This window comes from Actinia tenebrosa, unplaced genomic scaffold (genome assembly GCF_029948245.1).
Source record: "Actinia tenebrosa isolate PJP-AT-01 unplaced genomic scaffold, QUT_ActTen_1.0 PGA_scaffold0__85_contigs__length_37466705, whole genome shotgun sequence".
Classification (NCBI taxonomy): Eukaryota; Metazoa; Cnidaria; class Anthozoa; order Actiniaria; family Actiniidae; genus Actinia; species Actinia tenebrosa.
The window spans coordinates 32217061-32237637 of record NW_028292569.1 but is presented as its reverse complement, the minus strand read 5'-3'; the positions used below and the strand labels follow the sequence as shown (position 1 = coordinate 32237637).

The 20577-nt window shown below is 33.7% G+C and overlaps 4 protein-coding genes and 1 long non-coding RNA gene across 6 annotated transcripts in view; 4 read left to right on the top strand and 1 right to left on the bottom strand.

Moving 5' to 3' along the window:
* Window positions 1-2302, bottom strand: part of LOC148914113 (uncharacterized) — a 36796-nt gene extending 34494 nt beyond the window's left edge. The window contains exon 1 of the long non-coding RNA XR_016121872.1: window positions 2108-2302. This is a non-coding gene — a long non-coding RNA (uncharacterized LOC148914113). The remainder of the gene's footprint in view (window positions 1-2107) is intronic.
* On the top strand, window positions 707-6963 carry LOC148914112 (uncharacterized). 2 transcript variants are annotated; one of them, XM_089040987.1, is made up of 6 exons: window positions 707-782; window positions 3032-3397; window positions 4092-4154; window positions 5098-5139; window positions 5757-5854; window positions 5993-6963. In XM_089040987.1, the coding sequence occupies exons 1-5, from the start codon at window positions 716-718 to the stop codon at window positions 5846-5848; spliced, it is 630 nt and encodes a 209-aa protein (XP_088897113.1). In that variant the 5' UTR covers window positions 707-715; the 3' UTR covers window positions 5849-5854; window positions 5993-6963. The 2 variants fall into 2 exon arrangements, with proteins under 2 accessions (XP_088897113.1, XP_088897117.1); XM_089040991.1 differs by lacking the exon at window positions 4092-4154.
* A 2822-nt stretch (window positions 6964-9785) lies between these two features.
* Window positions 9786-11822, top strand: LOC148914111 (opioid-binding protein/cell adhesion molecule homolog). Its single transcript, XM_089026325.1, has 5 exons — window positions 9786-9900; window positions 10026-10400; window positions 10914-11183; window positions 11319-11557; window positions 11805-11822. Exons 1-5 carry the CDS (start codon window positions 9834-9836, stop codon window positions 11820-11822), a joined length of 969 nt encoding a protein of 322 aa, XP_088882451.1. The 5' UTR covers window positions 9786-9833.
* Window positions 11730-13758, top strand: LOC148914110 (uncharacterized). The gene is made up of 6 exons (XM_089026074.1): window positions 11730-11876; window positions 11974-12030; window positions 12193-12300; window positions 12505-12532; window positions 12671-12707; window positions 13000-13758. Exons 1-6 carry the CDS (start codon window positions 11822-11824, stop codon window positions 13384-13386), a joined length of 672 nt encoding a protein of 223 aa, XP_088882200.1. The 5' UTR covers window positions 11730-11821; the 3' UTR covers window positions 13387-13758.
* Window positions 13759-14464: 706 nt separating this feature from the next.
* LOC148914109 (protein amalgam-like) lies at window positions 14465-20331 on the top strand. Its single transcript, XM_089026316.1, has 9 exons — window positions 14465-14534; window positions 14648-15022; window positions 15457-15735; window positions 15896-16171; window positions 16546-16617; window positions 17176-17253; window positions 18098-18128; window positions 18215-18358; window positions 18892-20331. The coding sequence occupies exons 1-8, from the start codon at window positions 14465-14467 to the stop codon at window positions 18339-18341; spliced, it is 1308 nt and encodes a 435-aa protein (XP_088882442.1). The 3' UTR covers window positions 18342-18358; window positions 18892-20331.
* The last annotated feature ends 246 nt before the right edge of the window (window positions 20332-20577 follow it).

The window sequence follows — 20577 nt, the reverse complement described above, 5'->3', positions numbered from 1 at the left end:
AAAAGTACAGTTGCATAACCTTCACACTGTCAGCTTCTGAACATTTGAATTGCATCTTAGTTTTTTTTTACTTCAAACAATTATTGTCTACAACAACGATTTAAGATGGCGCATCGTTTTTTTATAAATTTGGCTACAACAAATCTTCACAATCAATTGCGAGAACCTTGAGAATCTCTCTTTCTACAGTAGATACAGCAGTTAGACAATACAAAACCATTGAAGTTTCAAGAGCCGACTTCATTAATTCCCCCATGAGAGTAGAACAAATAAGGTTATCTAACTGTTTTACTTATTCTGATCTTGAACAAAGGCAACCCTATTCCACGATAAAATAACCGTTTCCTTCTTCTGGGGCGCACGGACTGATGAACATTGATTTGATCTTGCCTTGAATAACAACCTCAAATTAGAAAACGATCCGAATTTATATTACTTTTAAATTGCGATTTTGATTAATACATGCATCTTTATGGGCCTGCGCGGGAGTTTCAGGGAGTTCCCAATCTCTCCCTTCCAGTGAACAAGCCCTTTATGATGTAAACCCTTTCGTCTAGCCTGCAGAGCAGGCGTTCTTTTGATGGATTTGAGAGGAAGAATCGGGTTTTGGGGTTCCTGTTTCGACCAGAGGCCGTGAGAAAAATAGGACCTAGCAAAAAATGGCCCGCCCCCTCCCCCCTCGCTTCTTTTTTGCAGGCTACTTTTCGTCTTAACAATGGCCTTCGTATTTCAACAATTTTACCTTCTGCTGTTTTTCATTTTCATGCAAATCGAACAACAAGGTAAGAATTGTCTTATTTACCCTATCCAAATGATCTGTTAATGCTTTTCAAAATATTTTTTTTTGTGGAATTGATACAAATGATCGAATGCAACGTATTCAACTCAATCGTTAGTGAAAGAGTATGTATTCTTAATAACCTACTAACGCCCAAAATTTTCTCTTCGCATAATATGACAAAAATGAATAGGAGGAAAGCAACAAAGGGGTTATAAATGACTGGCTTTCTTCCAAGCTTTGCTTAAATCTTAGACTAAGCAGCATGTGTATAGAAGCATATCAGAATACGCCATTTTAGATGATGGCTAGTGAACACTAGCGTGGACTGCGTCGGTGTTCCTAATGAAACAAGTTATCGTAGAATTATAAGTTTAACACCGTAGTGAAAATAGAAAACTGACGTTTCGGACGTTAGTCCTTCGTCGGAGTCATTGACTGTTAAACTTATAATTCTACGATAACTTGTTTCATACGTCATTTTATATCGATTGACTACGTAGCTTAATTGCAAAATAGAGAAATTTAATACAGACCCGATTGAAGTAGGTTTACATATCTTCCATCAGTTTGGATTTAGAAAATTGTACTTTTATAAAATGTATCGTCCCCTTTCTAATACCCATAAGAGAAGGTTTTTGTTCCCATCCTATGATTGAAACATTATTTTTTTAAATATTAGCGTTAATTTTGTATTCAAAATGATTTGAGAAAAAGTAAAGTGCTGAAGCTAGTGCTCTTACGTTTGAAAACCACCTAAAACGCAAAGACTTATCATTCATAAGAAGAAAACAAAATAAAATTATTAGGATGCAGGATGAATAAAAGTTGGGTAGCTTACGCTTTGAATTTCTACAGTAATCATTAATTTTTTGAGAAGTTATAGTTTTTACTTCAAAGAGTGTTTCACAAAAATAATCAATAAATTCAAATTTGACTATATTCCGTTACGTCAATCCCTTACCAACTCTTACCAAAAGATTGAATACATTGCATGGCTGGAAAATCCAGTGGCTTCACAAGTTGAATAAGTTAATTGGTAATTTTCATGTTCGAAAACCAAATGACTTATCATAAGAGAGATGTTCTAAATATGATGGCGTTTAGCGTTTTCTTTATGTCAACAGTGAAGCATTGTAATTATTCTAAATCGCTCTGAAAAGAGACTCGAGTTTTAAAACGAAAATCAGGCCTCAAATGCTAGGAAATATGAGTCTTTATTACCACAAAAAGGATCTGTAGGTATATCTACATTCATTTCAAAGGAATCTTGACAGTTGAAGCAAAATTTTGAGGTTAAATCGGGGTTTGAATGAGTCATAAACATACCTGAGAATTTCTCCATTTGCACACGCGTCTTCTGTCCACGGCGACCAGAATAAAGACAAAAATACTCTCTTTTGCGGCCAATCTTTATGATAAAAATTATCGCTAACGATAAAAAAAGACACTTCTTTCAATTTTATACGGAATATCGGGTCAAAGCAGACAGAACAGTCAGTACAGTCTAGGTATCGCTTGTTGTCAAGGAATGCGTTTACTTTCAACTAACCTTTTCATTTGTCTTTTGATTGTTTGTTTTTGTTTCCTTGCCAACCTTGTTCTCATTGGTTTCTTTTGTCTTATTCTATCTTATATACTCTCTTTTTTACCGCCTCTTTCTCTCTTACTCCGACGAAGGACTAAGCGTAAGTATATACAGTGTATAATTTAGCTTTTCATCATAATTTTAAACTATGTAAGAACTACGACGTACTCTTACTACGATAACACAACAAGTATATATTTTTTTCTCGTTCATCATGCTAGCTTGTTGCTCGTTTTCCGGTAATGTTGTAGCTATGCTATCTCCGCTAAATAAAACAAAATAGAAAATTTCCTAACCTCTATCTGCAAGTACACTGTGTCGAAGTCTTTTCTTCAATGATTTCTTCCATGTTTTTTTGTTTCGTTTTTACAAATTTAATTTACATAAAAAGATAATTTAATAAATCTCGTCATGGTCCAAGTGACATGTGATTTGAAAGCTCGACCAATCAGAAACGCAATGTACACCTGGTGGGCGACACTTTTACAGTAACGCAGAAAGTTCCCATGCGATGACCACGAAAATTGAGTTGGATAGTTTTATTCTATACCTATGGTGCCCCGCTCGCGTGGGAGCTCCTCTGTTATTGTAGACAGCAGTTCAATGATACCATATAATAGCAAACATATATCAATACCTTATATTTGTCTTCTTTTTTGACAAAGTATACTCCATCAAGGGTCCAATACATATCAAAGGTTCTATTGGAGAAAATGCCTTGTTTATGTGGAATGCGACGGATCAAAAAGAAATCCTTACTGCTAGTTGGGGAATAGGAAAGGGCAACATCCCTGATCCTCAGTTTATCAGTGTTAATGGATATCATGGAAACGTGCACCTTAACAACGATATTGATGCGACATTGAAAAAGAGAGTAGAATTTATTGGAAACTTGACAATAGGTCGTGCTTGGTTCGTGTTGAAGAACCTTACTGTCAATGACACTAATGAATACATTGCAAGCATCAGTGACGATGTATCAAGAGTTCTACCATATCATGTTAGCCTAATGGTTGCAGAGAAGAAGAAAGGTAAGCCATGCACTTTTTTGGGAGTAACATAGCTTATTTATTTCATATAAACTTACGATTCCTAACTTCTAATTCCCTAATCAACATAAACCGTATTCTCTTTTAGGAAAATAATACGATATACATATTATACATATTTGTAGCGAAGGTTATCGTCAGGGTGAGTGTTGCGTTGAGAAAGACAGTTGTTGGTGGTGACTTACCTCTGGACAACATGAGCTGAACTTAGTCATTTCATGTTTATGTCTTCCTTAGGACTATACACTCACCTGGATGATCACAAACTTCACAACAAACACCAACGCCTGAGTTCGATATTACGAAGCAAAACTCTTTGTAGTATTTCGACAACAATGACAAGTTAGACAAATTCATAACTTTGTTCTCAAAAAAAAAAAAAAAAAGAGATAGTTTATTATACTACAGATGGTTATGGGCCATCGATATCGACCAACACTATCTGCTTTAATCAAAGCGGCACATGAAGTGATGCATGACCTTATCTAATCACAAAATGTTAATAAGAAATCAGGTTTAGCTATATAATATAGACGAACACAGATGGATCCCGCGCGATATAATGAGTGGAATATTGTAGGATTCCTACGCCCATATAAGGAAGCAAAAGAGAGAGAGTATTTTTTTTTTACGTGTTTCGTGGTAGGTCCGATAATTTTAATTATTACGTTTTCAGTAACAACAACAGAAGGACCTTCTCCAACACCAGTCACTACAGCTGCTGTTCCGAATATTACGAGTAAGGCTTTGATAGCTTCAGCATAAACAAAAAAACAAAACAAAAACAAAAAAAATTGGAATACAGATATACGGTTATGATATGCATAGAATATAATATTCATTTCAATACTACATGCAAGCGTATTTAAAAACTATAGTTGTCGTATTTAGAATGTTCTATTTCTAAATGATTAGTTCTTAATATTCTCATTTTATATCATTTTAATGAACGTACGTTTCTTTCCTTTATCTTAGTCTTTACTCTGCACCTTCTTAATATTTTACTTTTTTTTATTACAGATAAATTATTGACTTTCACCACAATCCCCACAATGCCTTGCGTTTTTAAGGGGTAACCAATCAAAAAACTGTCCCAAATTGAAAGGGTTTCTTAATTTAATTTATAATATACCTGCTTTAATCTGTACTATATACTGTTTATCAATTTATCCCAAGTTATTTTTGCGTGTACAGATCATCAAGAGTTTTGCTCTTACAGAAAATGTATTGACTTACGAAATTTGTTTAAAATTTACCTTAAACGTCTTCAATCTTTTTCTGTTTTTTACTTTTTCATTTTATCTTTGAATACCAAACAAGGTATTTTCAATATTGTCTGATCAGTGTTCAGCAAAATAAGTGTGTTTTTACCCTCTGGTTATCCCCCAAAGACGCAAAGGATTATGGATATTTGAAAGTCGAGAAAAGTGAAAAATAGTGTTTTCGCATCAGTTCCTTAATTTTGTTAGTATTGCATAAATAATTCAACAATATCTTGTTAAAATGTTTGGCAGGCTTGAGTCAGTCGCGGCTATTCGGTAGAAAAGAGCTAATTATCACCAAAGTACCTCGCATGTCAATGATATCACTCGCCTGTGTATAAGGAATCCATAGTCTGAATGAGAGTATATTATATATTATATATTTTATTTTATATATTATATATTTTATTATTGCTATAGGAGCACCGACAAATAAAACAACTACAAGTTCGAACATTACAAGTAAGTCCAGTAATAAGTAATCATGTTATATTAACTGATTTAGTAGCATTTGAATGTATGACGTTAAGTTTATCAATATGAATATATAAATGAATATATATATAAACATATATATATTTATATATATACTCGATTGCAGAAACGTTGTAGTATACTAGGATACGATACATTTATACCAATATCTAATTTATTCAGTATATCTAATGATATGCAAAACAGAAAAATCGATTTTTTTATTGTTTGTTTCATTCAATGACTGTCAAATTATTTTTTAATTGTCTATTAGATCGTACAGATTATAAATCAGTTGGTTGGTTTGTTTCTTGTTTCTTTTTACGTTCGATTTGTCTTGTTTTTGCGTTTTGCTGAAACACTCCAATGCGGCTCATCTTGATTTTAGCCTTCCTTGTCTGACATTCCCGTCACAGATACTTAACAGCATGTTCATTAACCTGAAACACCGTAGTAAATAAAGAGAAAATAGAGGGAGAGGGGGATGCTGAAGAGCTCTTTTGTTTTTAAAAAAACTATTGTTTTTCTTCATAAGGGAACTCAAACTTATTTTATTTTTTTACTCTTATTTAACTTTTGATTAACCTAACTATTTGTCTTTTAAGCACCACCAGAACCAAACTCGTCGAACATACTAAGGCACATTAAGGGTTACCTAATATTAATGGATATTGCACTGGTGATGTGGCACTTTTAAATTTAGGTAAATTTATAATAAGGTCATACTTTATAATAGAAATATTATATAGTGATGTTTATTACAACTTGAATTTGGCTAATTTCATTTGCTTGAATTGCAAGCTTTTTTTTAAAAAAAAAATTCTTTTATTTTGTTTTTCAGGATTTTTGTTCCCAATTTAAAGATGAAAGAAGTCAAAATTATTGGAGGATTGCTGCAGATCTTAGCTTCTAAGGAGATGAATAGAATTGCTAACAGTTTTCGGCTTGTTACACTGTCACATCATTCATTTGTCACATATTCTAACTGTCACTTTAAACTTACAGTTTCCCTATAGTGCTACAGGATAACTCTACAGCGATGTGCAAAATTTCATTACGTCGATCTGTACCTTTCTGTCGCCTGTAACTGTATCTCTTCTACAGCGATGTGTAATTTTACAATACCTCCATGCGTAATTTACTCTACTGTGATTGGTAACTTTACTACCGCCATAGGTTATTTTACTACCGCCATAGGTAATTTTTAACTCCCGGGAGAGGGGGGTATTCCCTTTGTTCCGGTGGTAAGGGTGCACTATGAAGTTCTAAGTAACCTAAAAAAACATAAAGCTCGCGGCCCTGATAATATTCCACATGAGCTTTTAACGGGAAAGTAAGCACTAAAAGGACATCCAACAGTATCATACCCATTTTATAGATTATTGAACATTTTATTTATTTATTTATTACTTTTATAATAATTTAAATACTATATAGTGATACTTAGTCCACATTGCCTAGGCTAAGCCCGTAATGATGTTGATACATTTAGTGAGATTTTATCAATGAAGTTCTCCATAATATTGATAATGAATTCCGAAAATAATAATAATAACAATACTAATCTATTTCTTATTCTTAATTTAATAATCTTATATTCGTATTATTTTTTTTATATTTAGCTTAATTGAACTTTAATCTTAACTTTAATTTAAATAATCTAATTTTTAATCTTCTTTTTCCTTCGTTTGTTTTTGTTTGTAAATTTTGCGTATTTGCGTGTGCCTTCAAGTAGTCAGTTGAAAATAACATATTTGTAGTAAGATTTACATATGTAAATGAAATAAAAATGAAATAAAATTTTCATCCTAATTATTTTGTTTATTTCATCTGTTTCACCTAAAAGTAAATTAAAAAGGAGGAATAAATACCAATAAGAAAACCAACATGTATAGGCAAGAGAATATGAACTAAGAAAAGGAATCCCCGTGCTCCATCATGTGCACACTTTGATGCTATTTTTAGAATATATTCTAAAAACATCATCCAATGATATCATTTATTTGATCGTTTGATTTTCAGCACGCGCATAGTACGCGCGCGCTCTGCGCTGTTTGCTAACGTTTTCTTGTGCTTTTCTTATGTTCAAATGTTTAAATCTGCCTCAAGATGACGATGTAGGTCGAAATAAAGCTTTGGAAAATAAATGTAAAAATTTTCGGAAAGTTGAAGAAATTACTACTTCAATTTCCTGTCGTATTTGCCAAGCTTTTGACGTACATTCACATTCAGAGCAGAGTCGAAATAACGGAAAAACCCCAAAAACGTAAACAAACAGCGTAGAGCGCGCGCAGTAAATGAGCGTGCAGAAAAACCAATTGTTTAAAAATAGCATCAAACTGTGCACATGATGGTTACAAGGCTATATAGGGGGATTCCTTCTCTTACTTCATTTTCTCTTGGTGTAGGAAATCATATGATTTCGAGTGCAATTTTGAATAAATTTGAACGAGTGGGTTTTCGAAAAGTTCAAAATAGCACGAGCCCGATAGGGCCACAAACTCATATGATTTCCATTTCATGATATACCTGAAAAAATTTCTCGATTCTGAAGGAAGTGACGTTGAACATGTGACAAGACAATTCATTCAACAAACCATAATTCTACACTTGCGAACGTTTATGAAAAGGCAATTTTAGAAGCTTTTTAGATGAAATGATATTCTGCGCTTTTGTGGCACAAAAGTAGGAGAAGAGGTCGTCTGGCTGCTTGATCCTGTGTTTAAGTTGAATGTGACAGTGCAATTGACGAAGAATTTCATCAAATTTTGGGCTTGAGAACTCATCAATTGGGGACTTTTAGGCATCTACATGGCACTAGGAACAGATGAAGTAGCTGAAATCAGACCTTTGGAGTTGTTCCTTCTTGATATGGCCGATGAAAGCTCTCTCTGCTCATCTTCATCTGCTTCGTCATATTTATCCAAGGACTGCACATTTCGATGACCGGCTACCTTTGCAATGGCGGCTCTTTCAAGTTTGGCTTTCTTCAACTTACGCACCACTATTTTACGGGCACTGTGGTTTGAAATCATCATAACTTTAAGGCTTTCTGGCTCATAATCATTCCTGTCCTTAATTTTCATCTCAGCGTAAAATCTCTCAAGTAAAATGTTGAGTTTAGCCGGTTCGTAGTTATGGATTTCGTCGTTTACTCCTTTTTCTATGCACCATTTTCCCCGCATTTTAAGTTGAAAAAGAAAATCTACTTAAGACGCCGGACATTTTTTTTTTGGCAGTCGCATCTTCGTGTTGAATTTTCTGCTATTTTCTTGGTCGTCTGTGATTGGCTAATTTCAGTTTCCATTGTTACTCAGCCAATCATCATCGAGAAAGACCTGCACTGATTTCCTTTTTTTCTGCGCTGATTTCCTTTTTTCTGCACTGTATTTCCTTAAAGCAGCACTGCTCTTAGCCAATCAGAATTGAGATTTTGTTTTATGTATGTTATTATATAAGAAAGCAAAAGTGCAAGAGAATACAAAGAAAAATAGGAACAAGAAGATATACCTAGCTAAGAACTAGTGTGAGCTGCGTCGGTGTTTCTAATGAAACATTTATGATAAAAAGGTAAATTATACATCGTGAAAAGATGAAAAAATTTTCTGACGTTTCGGACGCTAGTCCTTTGTCGGAGTAAAAGAAAAATAGGAAAAGAAATGAATATTCAATACCATATATCATCAGATAATTCCAATTCCAAAAGTGATTTCTCGCAACTCAAAAACAAATACTATTTTTAGGCTTTTATTTAAAGACACGGCCTTCTGTATACAATTTGTTGTATTGTAATATTGCGCGCCATGAGGTATGTTTCCCCTTATTGAATTGTAAACCAAAAGGCGTTTTCCATGGGTACGAACCCTCTCTTTCGAGCACAATACTTAACCACGAGTGACTTCCTTCAATATCTTGAAGGATTAGAAGCTTTCGAAATCAATCGTCATGTTTGATTCCATTACTATTACTGGTATATTATTTTGAGAGCATCGCTGAGTTTGTTTTCAATGACTGGGGGTAACACTTTTTGAAAAAAAATATGTGATTTTTCTCAATGAAGCCTTGCCACCTGTATATTGTAAAGATTTGAAACATCAAAAGAAAACCTCCTGGAAAGAAAATCACATTTACGCCCTTCGGCTAAGTTTGTTTTTAGTAAATGAATGAAATAACAATAATAAGGAGCACAAAAACAAAAACAAAACAAAAATAAAAAAAACAAAAAAACAAAAAAACTATAAAAAATATAAAAAAATTAAAAAAAAACAACAAAAAACAAAAAACAAAAAACAAAAAACATAAAACAGAACAAGATAATACAGAGCAGAGAAGGACAGTTATCCTTAATCATTTTTACTCGATATTAAAAATTGCTCTAATCTGTCCTGTTAAAGATACCTCAATTTATCAAGTGTTCCACTGACACTAGCGCCCCCCCCCCCCCCCCCCCACCCTCCCACCAACCCGCGGGCCCATTACAATAAAATAAACATGAGCTTGATTTTAGCATAATTTGATTCGTGTTATAATGCGCTAGAATGGAAGAAAAAACTTTTCATTGCAATTTATTTTTCGAGAAAGAAATTCCACATCCATAAAACAACCAATCATGAAAGTGAAATACATTACCTAATCAAATATTATATCATTGTGGTCCACTAATGCTTTAATCTCTTTAAACAATGGAGGCTACTCTAGTCCTATATATTTCACTGATGATGAACGTGTTACTCGTCAACAGAACTCAGGGTAAGATCGAATTTGTTTGTCTACTTTCTCAGAAATATCGCTTTATCCTTTTTTTTTTTTTTTTTTTTTTTTTTGCTATTACATTATATTTTTATATTTTAATATTTCGTGGTTGAATATTTTAGGTGCAGCTCGTTTCACAGTATTTCCACCAAGTGTTTCGTACGTGTCTGTAGGAGAAATAGCTAAGCTCGTGTGGGATTACAGTGTAGATAACAGGATGGAAGAGTTTGATGTTTCATCACCAAGGTGGGATTTCTATGCTGATAATGGAAGTGTATCTCAAATCGCACAGGAAAATATATTCAGCAAGTGGAAATGGCACATAAACTACGTTACATGTCCTACTAGACTACTGAGCCCTGTTCGAGTGAGTAAAGAATCAGCTGCTACACTAGTAATCCATAATGTCACTCTGGCTGATAGTGGTACGTATGGATGTGTTCTGATGTTGGCAACAAGAAGCCCCATAACAAGTAAAGTTAAGCTCGTCGTAACATGTGGGTATAATTGTTTGTTTGTTTCTTTTTTTTTCTTCTTCTTCTTCCTCTTCTTTTTTGGAAAAAAAAATGTGCTTCTTGTTTCTATTAATTTTTGTCTTGTTTGCTTTAGTGTTTGATTTTGAATTTCCAAATTTAAACATTTTCTCACTTCAAATGTTCTATATTGTTATGTTGATAATTTGGTTTTCCCATTGACATTTATCCAACCATAATAAGACTCGAGTCGATGAGTACAATCTTAAACCTAAAATCTTGATTTTATCTTATAATATTTTCGTTCTTTCGTTCTTTCGTTCTTTCGTTCTTTCGTAAAAGTGTATACCATATATCCTTTGCACTTTCAACTTTGCACTAGCATGTACAATTTACATTTTTCCATGGATATATGGTATGCATTCTAATGAAAATGTTCAAATCATGTCATTTGTTTTGTTTTGTTTTTATTTATTTGTTGTATTTGTAAGGGCGACGATAGATATGTATTTACTTGTGATATTTTCATATTTACAGCATTTCCATCTTTATCGTTAAATCCGTCCCTTTCAAACATACCTATGAATGAATCCCAAGAACTGCACATCAAATGTTCTGCGTTAGGAACTCCTATGCCAAACGTCACGTGGCAAAAAGTACAGGGTGATGTCATTAATCAAAGCGTAGGAAATGTGACAATCGATATTACAAATATTACAAGATATGACAGTGGAGAATACGAATGCTGTGCTATTAACAACCTGAACAAACCTCCATTTTGTAAGAGTATCTTGGTAACCGTCCAGTGTGAGTCTAACTGCTTTTTTTAAAGCTAAAATGAAGGGGTGAGGGAAGCTGCAAGGTTTGTACCAATCAATATGATCACAATCAAGATCATTGAAACAGTGCAGACTGAAAATATATAATTCACTCTCTTCACAGATGAGCCGCAAATAGATGTATTTCAGTCAAATGACACAGTTTCTTCATATAATGATGGCAAAATCAGGATATACTGTTTGGCCCATGGCGTGCCCTCTCCTCTGTTCACGTGGTATGATCCCCATAATCGATCAATATTGACAGGATCTCATACTGTTACTGGTGTTGGTGTCTTGGAACTAGTAACCATAGACGCAGACAGCTATGGGTTGTACAGGTGTAAAGCTAAAAATATGGATGCATGGATGCATGGATGCATGGATGCATGGATGCATGGATGCATGGATGCATGGATGCATGGATGCATGGATGCATGGATGCATGGATGCATGGATGCATGGATGCATGGATGCATGGATGCATGGATGCATGGATGCATGGATGCATGGATGCATGGATGCATGGATGCATGGATGCATGGATGCATGGATGCATGGATGCATGTTTGGAATGATTTAGTCATAAACATTTAATGTCATCCACCAGTCCATCCACCCTCTCTGATGCCAAGTAGCGATCACCATCGAATAACGACATCATCACCACAAACCACTACAGGTCAGATTTAACAATAAACATCTGATGAGCCACTTTCTTAACTACTTCAGTTGAATTATCAACATTTGACTTGACACCCTATAACCATCATTCAAAGGTCATGAATCAAGAACCAAGCCTGGAGAGAGGTCTTGCTCGACACTATTTATTCAAGGTTATGTCAATGTTACATATATACGCATAATTAAAGGTTACATATATTTTAATTTATTCATTTCTATATATTGACATTTTTTTTCCTTTACCGCTTCCCCAGGTCTGCAGGCACATACTCTGTGTAACCTTTAATCAATTTTTTTTCCCCTGCTTTCATCAGGTCGCGCATTTGCAACAGTTCATTTAATCGTAACTTCAATATCAATAGTTGTGAATGTCATCATGGCGCTATTAGTGTGCTACATTTTCAAAAGGACTGGCTTCGAAGGTAAACACTTTAATTCCATAATACAGTGTAAGTCCCGTAAAATTAATCAGGATCCGTGAAGTATGTAAAACGATTGATAATGATTCAATGGTATAATTTCTGATATATTTTACTATTTCTTTCTTTTCTTTGATATCTGGCAACATTGTGTTATCGGGGTGTGTCTATCTTTTACTTATCATCATTGTTTTAAATATATTCTAGTTTTAAGGAAGAGGAGCGACAACCAAAGGTAAGTTCACATGTTCCATATACGTACTGTATGTAATCAGTTTAACCCATCCGTTGCATATCCTGAGACTCCCTACCGTGCAAAAACAAAAAAATTCATAGCTCATGACGTTTTGACGATTATATTTTTGCTTTTTAGGGTTTCAAAACCAGAAGGATCTTTTCCAGTTGTAGAGGTGAGTTTGATACTATGAAATGTCTGTAATAAGAAAATGAAAATGAAGGAAAAAAGCCACAGGTTGATTTGGACTATGTTTTTGATTTATTGTCTATAATTTATTCAGGTGGGGGTGTGGGGATTTAAGTGGTACTATATATCTGAATATGGATCGGACTACCCACTCAACCTTGAACCCTTATTGATTACTAACTTAACCTAAGCAGTAATAGGGATAGAGTAGATGTTTTGGGTTCATCTAACAAACAGACAAACAAACACAATTTGTTTTACTATATTCTTGTATACAGGATAGAATAGAAATTGAAACACACGAACCAGCAGCATCGAAAACACCCCACGAATCACCAAACCTGATACCACCGAATATTAATGTTGGAGCAGTATCGAGAGAATGTGCACCCACCTTATTGGACGAAAGGAAACCAAAAAAGTACCCTGCAGAAGAGCACTTTCTGTCAGGGACTCAGCATCTTTATCAACAGATAAATAATGGAGAGTCATTGTCAAGTGAGCACGAGTATCAGTCAATACTAAGGGACAATAATGGAATAGGGCTACCAACAAATGTTCCTTGTGAAACAGCGTTAAAACATGCTACATCGAATGTTAATCACGAGCAGCAAGGAACAGGATACCAACCACTACATCTGTATTCAAGCGTAGAAGAAAAGTAGTTGTATTAAAGTAATGTTGGTTTTATTAAAAGAAAAAACGAAAAAAGAAAAAAAGAAAACGTTTCAACTAAAAATAAAATAAAAAGGAGGAATAAGTGAACAATAAGACAAGAAAGCAAAAGTGCAAAGGAAACAAAGCAAACATATCAAATTAATATTCATCTAAATATATTGTCAGATAATTCCCATAATTTTTCCCTCATTAAAAAATGTGATTTATTGCAACTCAAAAACAAATGCTATTTTTAGACTTTCTTTTAAAGACTCGGCCTGGTGTATACAATTTGTAGTATTATAATATAAGTGGTAGTAATTAATAAAAGGACATTCAGTGTATGCATAATGTAGTGGGCAATATCTACGAAAAAGAAAAAAAAAAAAAGAAAAAAAAAGGGGCGCGCCATGAGATATGTTTATACTTATTGAATGACAGTAAACCAAAAGGCGTCTTCCATGGATACGAACCCTCCCTCGAGCACAATACTTAACCACAAGGGGATTCCTTCAATATCGTGAAAGTTTAGATGCTTTCGAAATCAATCGTCATGTTTGATTCCATTGCTATCTCCACTGGTATATTATTTTGAGCACAAAGCTGAGTTTATTTGAAATGACCGGGTGTAACACTTTTTAAAGTGTTCAGTAATTTTTCTCAATGATGCCCTGCCTCCAGTATAACGTAATTATATTAAGCATCAGAAGAAAATCATCTGGAATAAGAATCACGTTCTTACGCCCTTACGCTTGGTTGGATTGTTTTTAGTAAACGGAAGAAATAAAAAATAAATAAAAAATAAAAATAAAAAAGCAAATCAAGAAGGACAGTTATCCTTAATCGTTTTGACTCGATATTAAATCAAGTGGTCCAATGATTACAACGAAATAACCATGAATTTCATTTTAGCATCATTTGATTGGTGCTATAATGCGGTAGAATGGAAGAAAACACTTTTCATTGATATTTGGTTTCGAGAAAGAAATTCCACATGCATAAGACAACGAATCATGAAAGTGAAATACATTACCTATTCAAGTATTATATCATTTTGATCCACTAATGCTTTAATCTTTTGAAACAATGGAGGCATCTCTAGTCCTATGGATTTCACTGCTGTTCAAAGTAGTGTTACTCGTGAGCAGAACGCAGGGTGAGAATGTGTTTGTCTACTTTCTCAGAAACATCTCTTTATCCTACAGGAATATCCATTTTGCTATTACATTATATTTTTATACTTTAATACTTCGTGGTTGAATATTTTAGGTGCAGCTCGTTTCACAGTAGTTCCACCAAGTGTTTTGTATGTGTCTGTAGGAGAAACGGCTAAGCTTGTGTGGGATTACAGTGTGGATAACAGGATGGAGGAGTTTATTGCTTTTTCACCAAGGTGGGATTTCTATGCTGACAACGGCGGTGCATTTCAAATTGCACAGGAAAATGTATTCAACAAGTGGAAATGGAACATACAAAAGGCTACATGTCCTGCTAGACTACTGAACCCTGTTCGAGTGAGTAAAGAATCAACTGCTACACTAGTAATCCATAATGTAACTCTGGCTGATAGTGGTACGTATGGTTGTGTTCTGATGCTGGCAACAAGAATCCCCATAACAAGTAAAGTTAAGCTCGTCGTAACGTGTAAGTTCAGATATTTTAGATGCTATACATCTCCGATTATTAGTAAGATTAGTAAAATGATACATATATCGTGATTTTATCGAGTTTCCACTGTTTTTTTCATCCATGTATTAATTACATCAAGCTTTCGTTTATCTTTGCTTTTTATTTGTTTATATCTTTTTATAATTTTTTGTTTTTTTGTTGTTGTTGTTTTTTTTTTTTGTTTTATTCATTTTTATTTCTTCAAAAGAAAAGTTTTTAGTTAGTTTGGTTTGCTCTTTCTGCTTTTGCTTACTTTATGGATTATTTCTCAATGATAATAAGTTGTATTTATTTATTTTTTTTTTTCTTTTAGCACGATCAATAATCTGGATGTATTTTTGTACTTTTTTAGCATGAGCAATAATGTAATCTCGCAGTGTTTTGAATGGGTTTCGTTCTTCTTATAACAGCTCCTCCTAATATCACGTTAAACCCTTCCTCTTCAAAAATACGTGTAAATGAATCGGATGGATTACTTATCAGCTGTTCAGCGATTGCAATTCCTGAACCAAACGTCACATGGCTAAGATTGATGGATGGTGGCAAGTTCCGTAAGAACCAAGGCGTGGGAAATGTAACAATTAATCTATCAAATATCACAGGAAATGACAGTGGAATATATAATTGCTGTACAACTAACAACCCGAAAGAGAATCCAACCTGTAGAAGTACTACAATATCTGTCCAGTGTAAGTTTAGTACATTGATTATTTTGTCAACCTCTGGATTTAATTGTATCGCCGGTTCTTTTGTTATTTTCTAATACGAAATTGTATGTTGGGTTATCCTAATAGATCATGAAATTATTAGAAGGTATATATTGGAAGAATCAATTCGTTCTCTTCGCAGACAAACCAGAAATAGATGTAGTCCGGTCAAATGACAGAGTTTCTTCATATAATGGTGGTAAAATCAGGATATACTGTTTGGCCCATGGCGTGCCCTCTCCTCTGTTCACGTGGTATGATCCCCGTAATCGATCAATAGCTACAGGATCCCATAATGTTACTGGTGTTGGTGTCTTGGTACTAGTAACCATAGACGCAGGCAGCTATGGGTTGTACAGGTGTAAAGCTAAAAATATGCTTGGTTATGATGAACACTTTATCAATGTCACCCAAACAGGTTTGAAAAAATTTTTCCTTTTAATGGTTCTTTTCTATGCGAAACCACAATCTTAGAATAGTTGTTTCGAAAACCAAGTATGTCAAAAATTACACAAAAATGTTTCTATATTTTTATAATCGTAGAAATGCATGATGATTGAGGACGCGCTCATTGTAAGCTAAAATTGTGGATGAGCCTCGCCCGTCGGAAATATGAATTTTAATTCATCATTTTTATGGTTTATCATTTTATTTATGGTATTATATATTCATCAGTGTCAACTATCAGCTACAAAACGTGATAAGGGCTCTTTTAAAAATTGTGCAACTATATATTCCGTCTGTAACTATGCACATGGGAAAAGGAATAAATCGTGATTTGGTATCTTTCAGCTCTTCCTACTTCTAGGGTACCATCGGAAAGTACACGCCATGCACTAAGCTCGATGTCAACAGTTAACCGAGGTATGTAAGCAAATGTAACAAACAACCAACCTAGAAAAACGGACAGTCAAGCAAAATCTGAAGAACAGAAAATGAAATGAAAACTTAACAATTCAATTCATAAACGGGTGTTAAACGAGTATCTTTTTGTTTGTTTGTTTTTTTTTTTTTTTTTTGTTTTGTTTTTTTTTTTTTTTTGTTTTTTGTTTGTTTTCATTTCGTTGTTACTTTAGTTCGTTGTTGTTTTTCGTTTTATTCAGGTGTTATTTTTTGTTTGTTTTTATATTCCTTAAGTGATTTTGTTTGATCAAAGCGACTTTGAAGTGCATAAACAAGTAACACCTAACGAAAGAAACTGACGTCAGTATGTCGTTACGCTATCTTTCGCTAGTTTTTAATTGTTTATACTTTTTTGTTAGTTTTATAGTTAATTAATGGAGTCAATCAAACAATCAATCAATCAACCAATCAAACAAAGAAACAAACAACAATAACAAAAAACACAATCCCACACATACACACAAAAACTGAGCTGTAAATTCAATTATGCCGACTGATGCATCTATAATTTTTTGTCAGTATCTACGTCTAAGTCGATAGACATAAGTTCAATAAGTTCAACCAATGTAGTACTTTCAACACCAAAGGTACAACAAGGTAAAAGCTCAATCAAAAATAATTTCCATTCAGGTGCAAATTAAAAAATAATAATAATAAATAATAAATAATAATAATAATAATAATTTTTTTTTTTAATGATAATTTTTTTTTTAATTAGATATTATAATAATAATAATAATAATAATAATAATAATAATAATAATAAATGGCCGGTATGATACAATACACAATTTTTTTTTTAAATTTATATTCGGCTCTTCTTTCATGTTAATTATTTTTCCTTTTATAAAGTTGTTTTCTTCTTTTGTTCCTATTCTGCTTTGCATATTCTTCATTTCGTATGTGTTTACTGTTCTCTTTCGTTTTTTCTTTCTTCTTTCTTTGTCTCTTACTTTCTTTCTTATTAAATGCGAACTTCTATTTTTTCCCTCATTTTTCCCCTCATCCCTTCCCGCTCGCCTACGAAGGTTCGTGCTGTAAACCAGGCATAACTAGTCAGATAAAATTATGGAGTCAACTCGGCTTCAATGATTGCTATCCAGAGTTCCTTTCGGTCCAGTCGCGTAGGCTTGAGTTGGTCGACGACTACATTTTTTGAATTGACTGTATATAGAGGATATTACATGGGCGCTTGGAGATACGAAATTTATCTTCGAGTGTTGAAAAGATCTCTCACAAGTGAGCGCAGTATGTTTTGGCTTTTTCAGGCAATTCTTTCCGTGTATTTTTGAATAGCCATCGCAATGGTGTTATTTTCACGTGTGAAGATATCAATTTTAAGAAATAGAGAAAAATAGATATTTCATTGGTAATTATATAATAAAATTATTTACCAACTGCAAGAACGAATTTTATAGCGCAGGTTAATTATTTATATCAGCAGATACAAAAGAACAAACAGGGGAAAATGAGTACGTATTCATGTTTTGATTTGTAAACTGATTATATTCGGAAGACGTATATTCTTAAGAACTAAAGCCAATTCCGTTGACCTAAGGATGCCTTCTTCGCCTCTGGAGGCTATAGAAGATTACAAACCCATATATGCAAGTGTTGATTTGTCAAAAAAGAAGAGAACAAGAGAACAAGAGAACAAGGGTACATACCAATCCATGCCCAGGTAGACAGGAGCAGGAAAGAGGTATGAAAAAGATGCTAGAATAGAATATTATCACCATATTTTTATTGGTTTTACAATAGCTCATTATCGAGTTTTTTTTGTTTTTTGGTTTTTGGTTTTTGGTTTTTGGTTTTTGGTTTTTGGTTTTGGTTTTTGGTTTTTGGTTTTTGGTTTTTGGTTTTTGGTTTTTGGTTTTTGGTTTTTGGTTTTTGGTTTTATTACTAATTGAAATGACAGCAATTAAAGCTATATTTAAATATCAAGGTTTCAATTAGTGTGATACTGCACAAGTATCATTTGTATATTTAGGGACCATGCTTCATTTTACATTTCTTTTATTTACACGAACAGAATCATGAAATTTGAAGTCCAAAAAAATAACGGTTTAGTGGATGTCAATAAAAATAATGTTATTTTGATGTTCTATTGCAAGGCCCTATCAAATATCATGCATGGAGAGACGATTTGGCATGCAACCCATCTTTTTTGCTGTAAGGTAGATTTTAAAATAAATAACTGAATTCGTTGGCCAATAACTTATTTTGTTATTTCAGCACCCAGGCCAGATCATCTATGCAGAATTAGATTTTCTGTCTTCAACTGAAGTCATCCCTCCACCATTACCAGATCGTGACGCGTATAGTGAGATTTGTTGCAGCCAAAATTCAAGTCATGGTGACAATTTAGAGCCTATATATGAATATGTTTTTCTGGAATGATACACAATATATTTTTACTAATACATTTAGGTACAAAGTAATACCGGCTAGATTCCTCGAAGCGATTTATCATTGTCTTTACTGTTCATTATATCAACAAGTCAGCTAGACAAAAGAAATAACAAAAATGAATTCATAATATCAAGCGTTTTCACTCACGTGACAAGGTAGCCATATTAATGTACCAAAAAATAGAAGCTTTCTGCACAGCTTTTGTCTAAATAAAAATTTAATTCCCCGAGGATAGAAAATGTATTGCTCTGATACGCCGAGGGCCACTTTGACGTCACATGAAAGCGCTCTATATTAACGATTTTAGAGAAAACGTTAATGTATATCCGAATTCATATTATCGTTTGTTTTGTTAACAAATAATGTAATTGTCATTCTGATAATAAATAATGTTAAAACACTCATTAATAATTCATAATCTTATGGTCCAATTGGAGCCATCATACACGTTACATGCATGAACCTTTATACCCGATAAAGCCCTCCTCATTAGTATTCAAGTGATTTTATATAAGGGCACATATGTCTTTATATAAAGACACATGTGATCTTTATATAAAGACCACTCGAATACTATAAGGATGACTTCATCAGGGATGAAGTATGCATCCAAGTTTAGATGAAGACATAGAGCTTCATCAAGGTCATAGTCAACCGTAATGATCTTTGACTAACGTGCCTGTCTTTGCCTTGGTACGCAATATCCCATGCCCATGACGTCAAATCTCTATCGAAGTATAAAAATCCATGTTCGTGACGTGTATGGTGGCTCCAGTTGAACCAAAATCTTATAAATTGTTCATGAGTGTTTTAAGCAGTTCAATAAACTCGTAGATCGATCGTGTTTTATCAGGTATAAAAGCAATCGGCTACGCCTAGTGCTTTTATACCTGATAAAACAATCCTACTCGTTTTTTAAACACTACTTAATGATGATGACGTCATCCTTATCGGGTCAGATAGATTTATAGAAGGGGTAACTAGCTTAAAATTAGTGTGAGCTGCGTCGGTGTTTCAGTGGGTTGAACCAGTAATGATAAAAAGGTAAATTATACACCGTGAAAAGATGAAAAAACTTCACGTCGGAGTACGAGTAAGAACTATCGTCCGAAACGTCAGTAAGTTCTTTTCACGGTGTATAATTCATCCTTTCATCATTATTATTAGATAAATTCATATATTATCTAGATCAATATAGTATTAAATATTAAATACACATGAAAATAATCATTGTCTACTATAAATAAATTCATAAAAAAGTGACTGGCTGTCTCTCTGACTAACTGTTTGATTGATTATTGATTTATTTTTTTTCAATTCATAAAATTATATACAGACGAATTTATTCATTCGTGTATACTTCGTTTGTTCGCTAGTTTGTTTGTTTGCTTGTTTGTTTGTTTTTATTATCGTTTGGTTGTTTTCCTACTGTTCTCCATACCTAATTGGATTAATTACGTAGCACGAGCGTAGCAATGTCTCAGTTATAGGAGGAGAGCCAGGCGATGA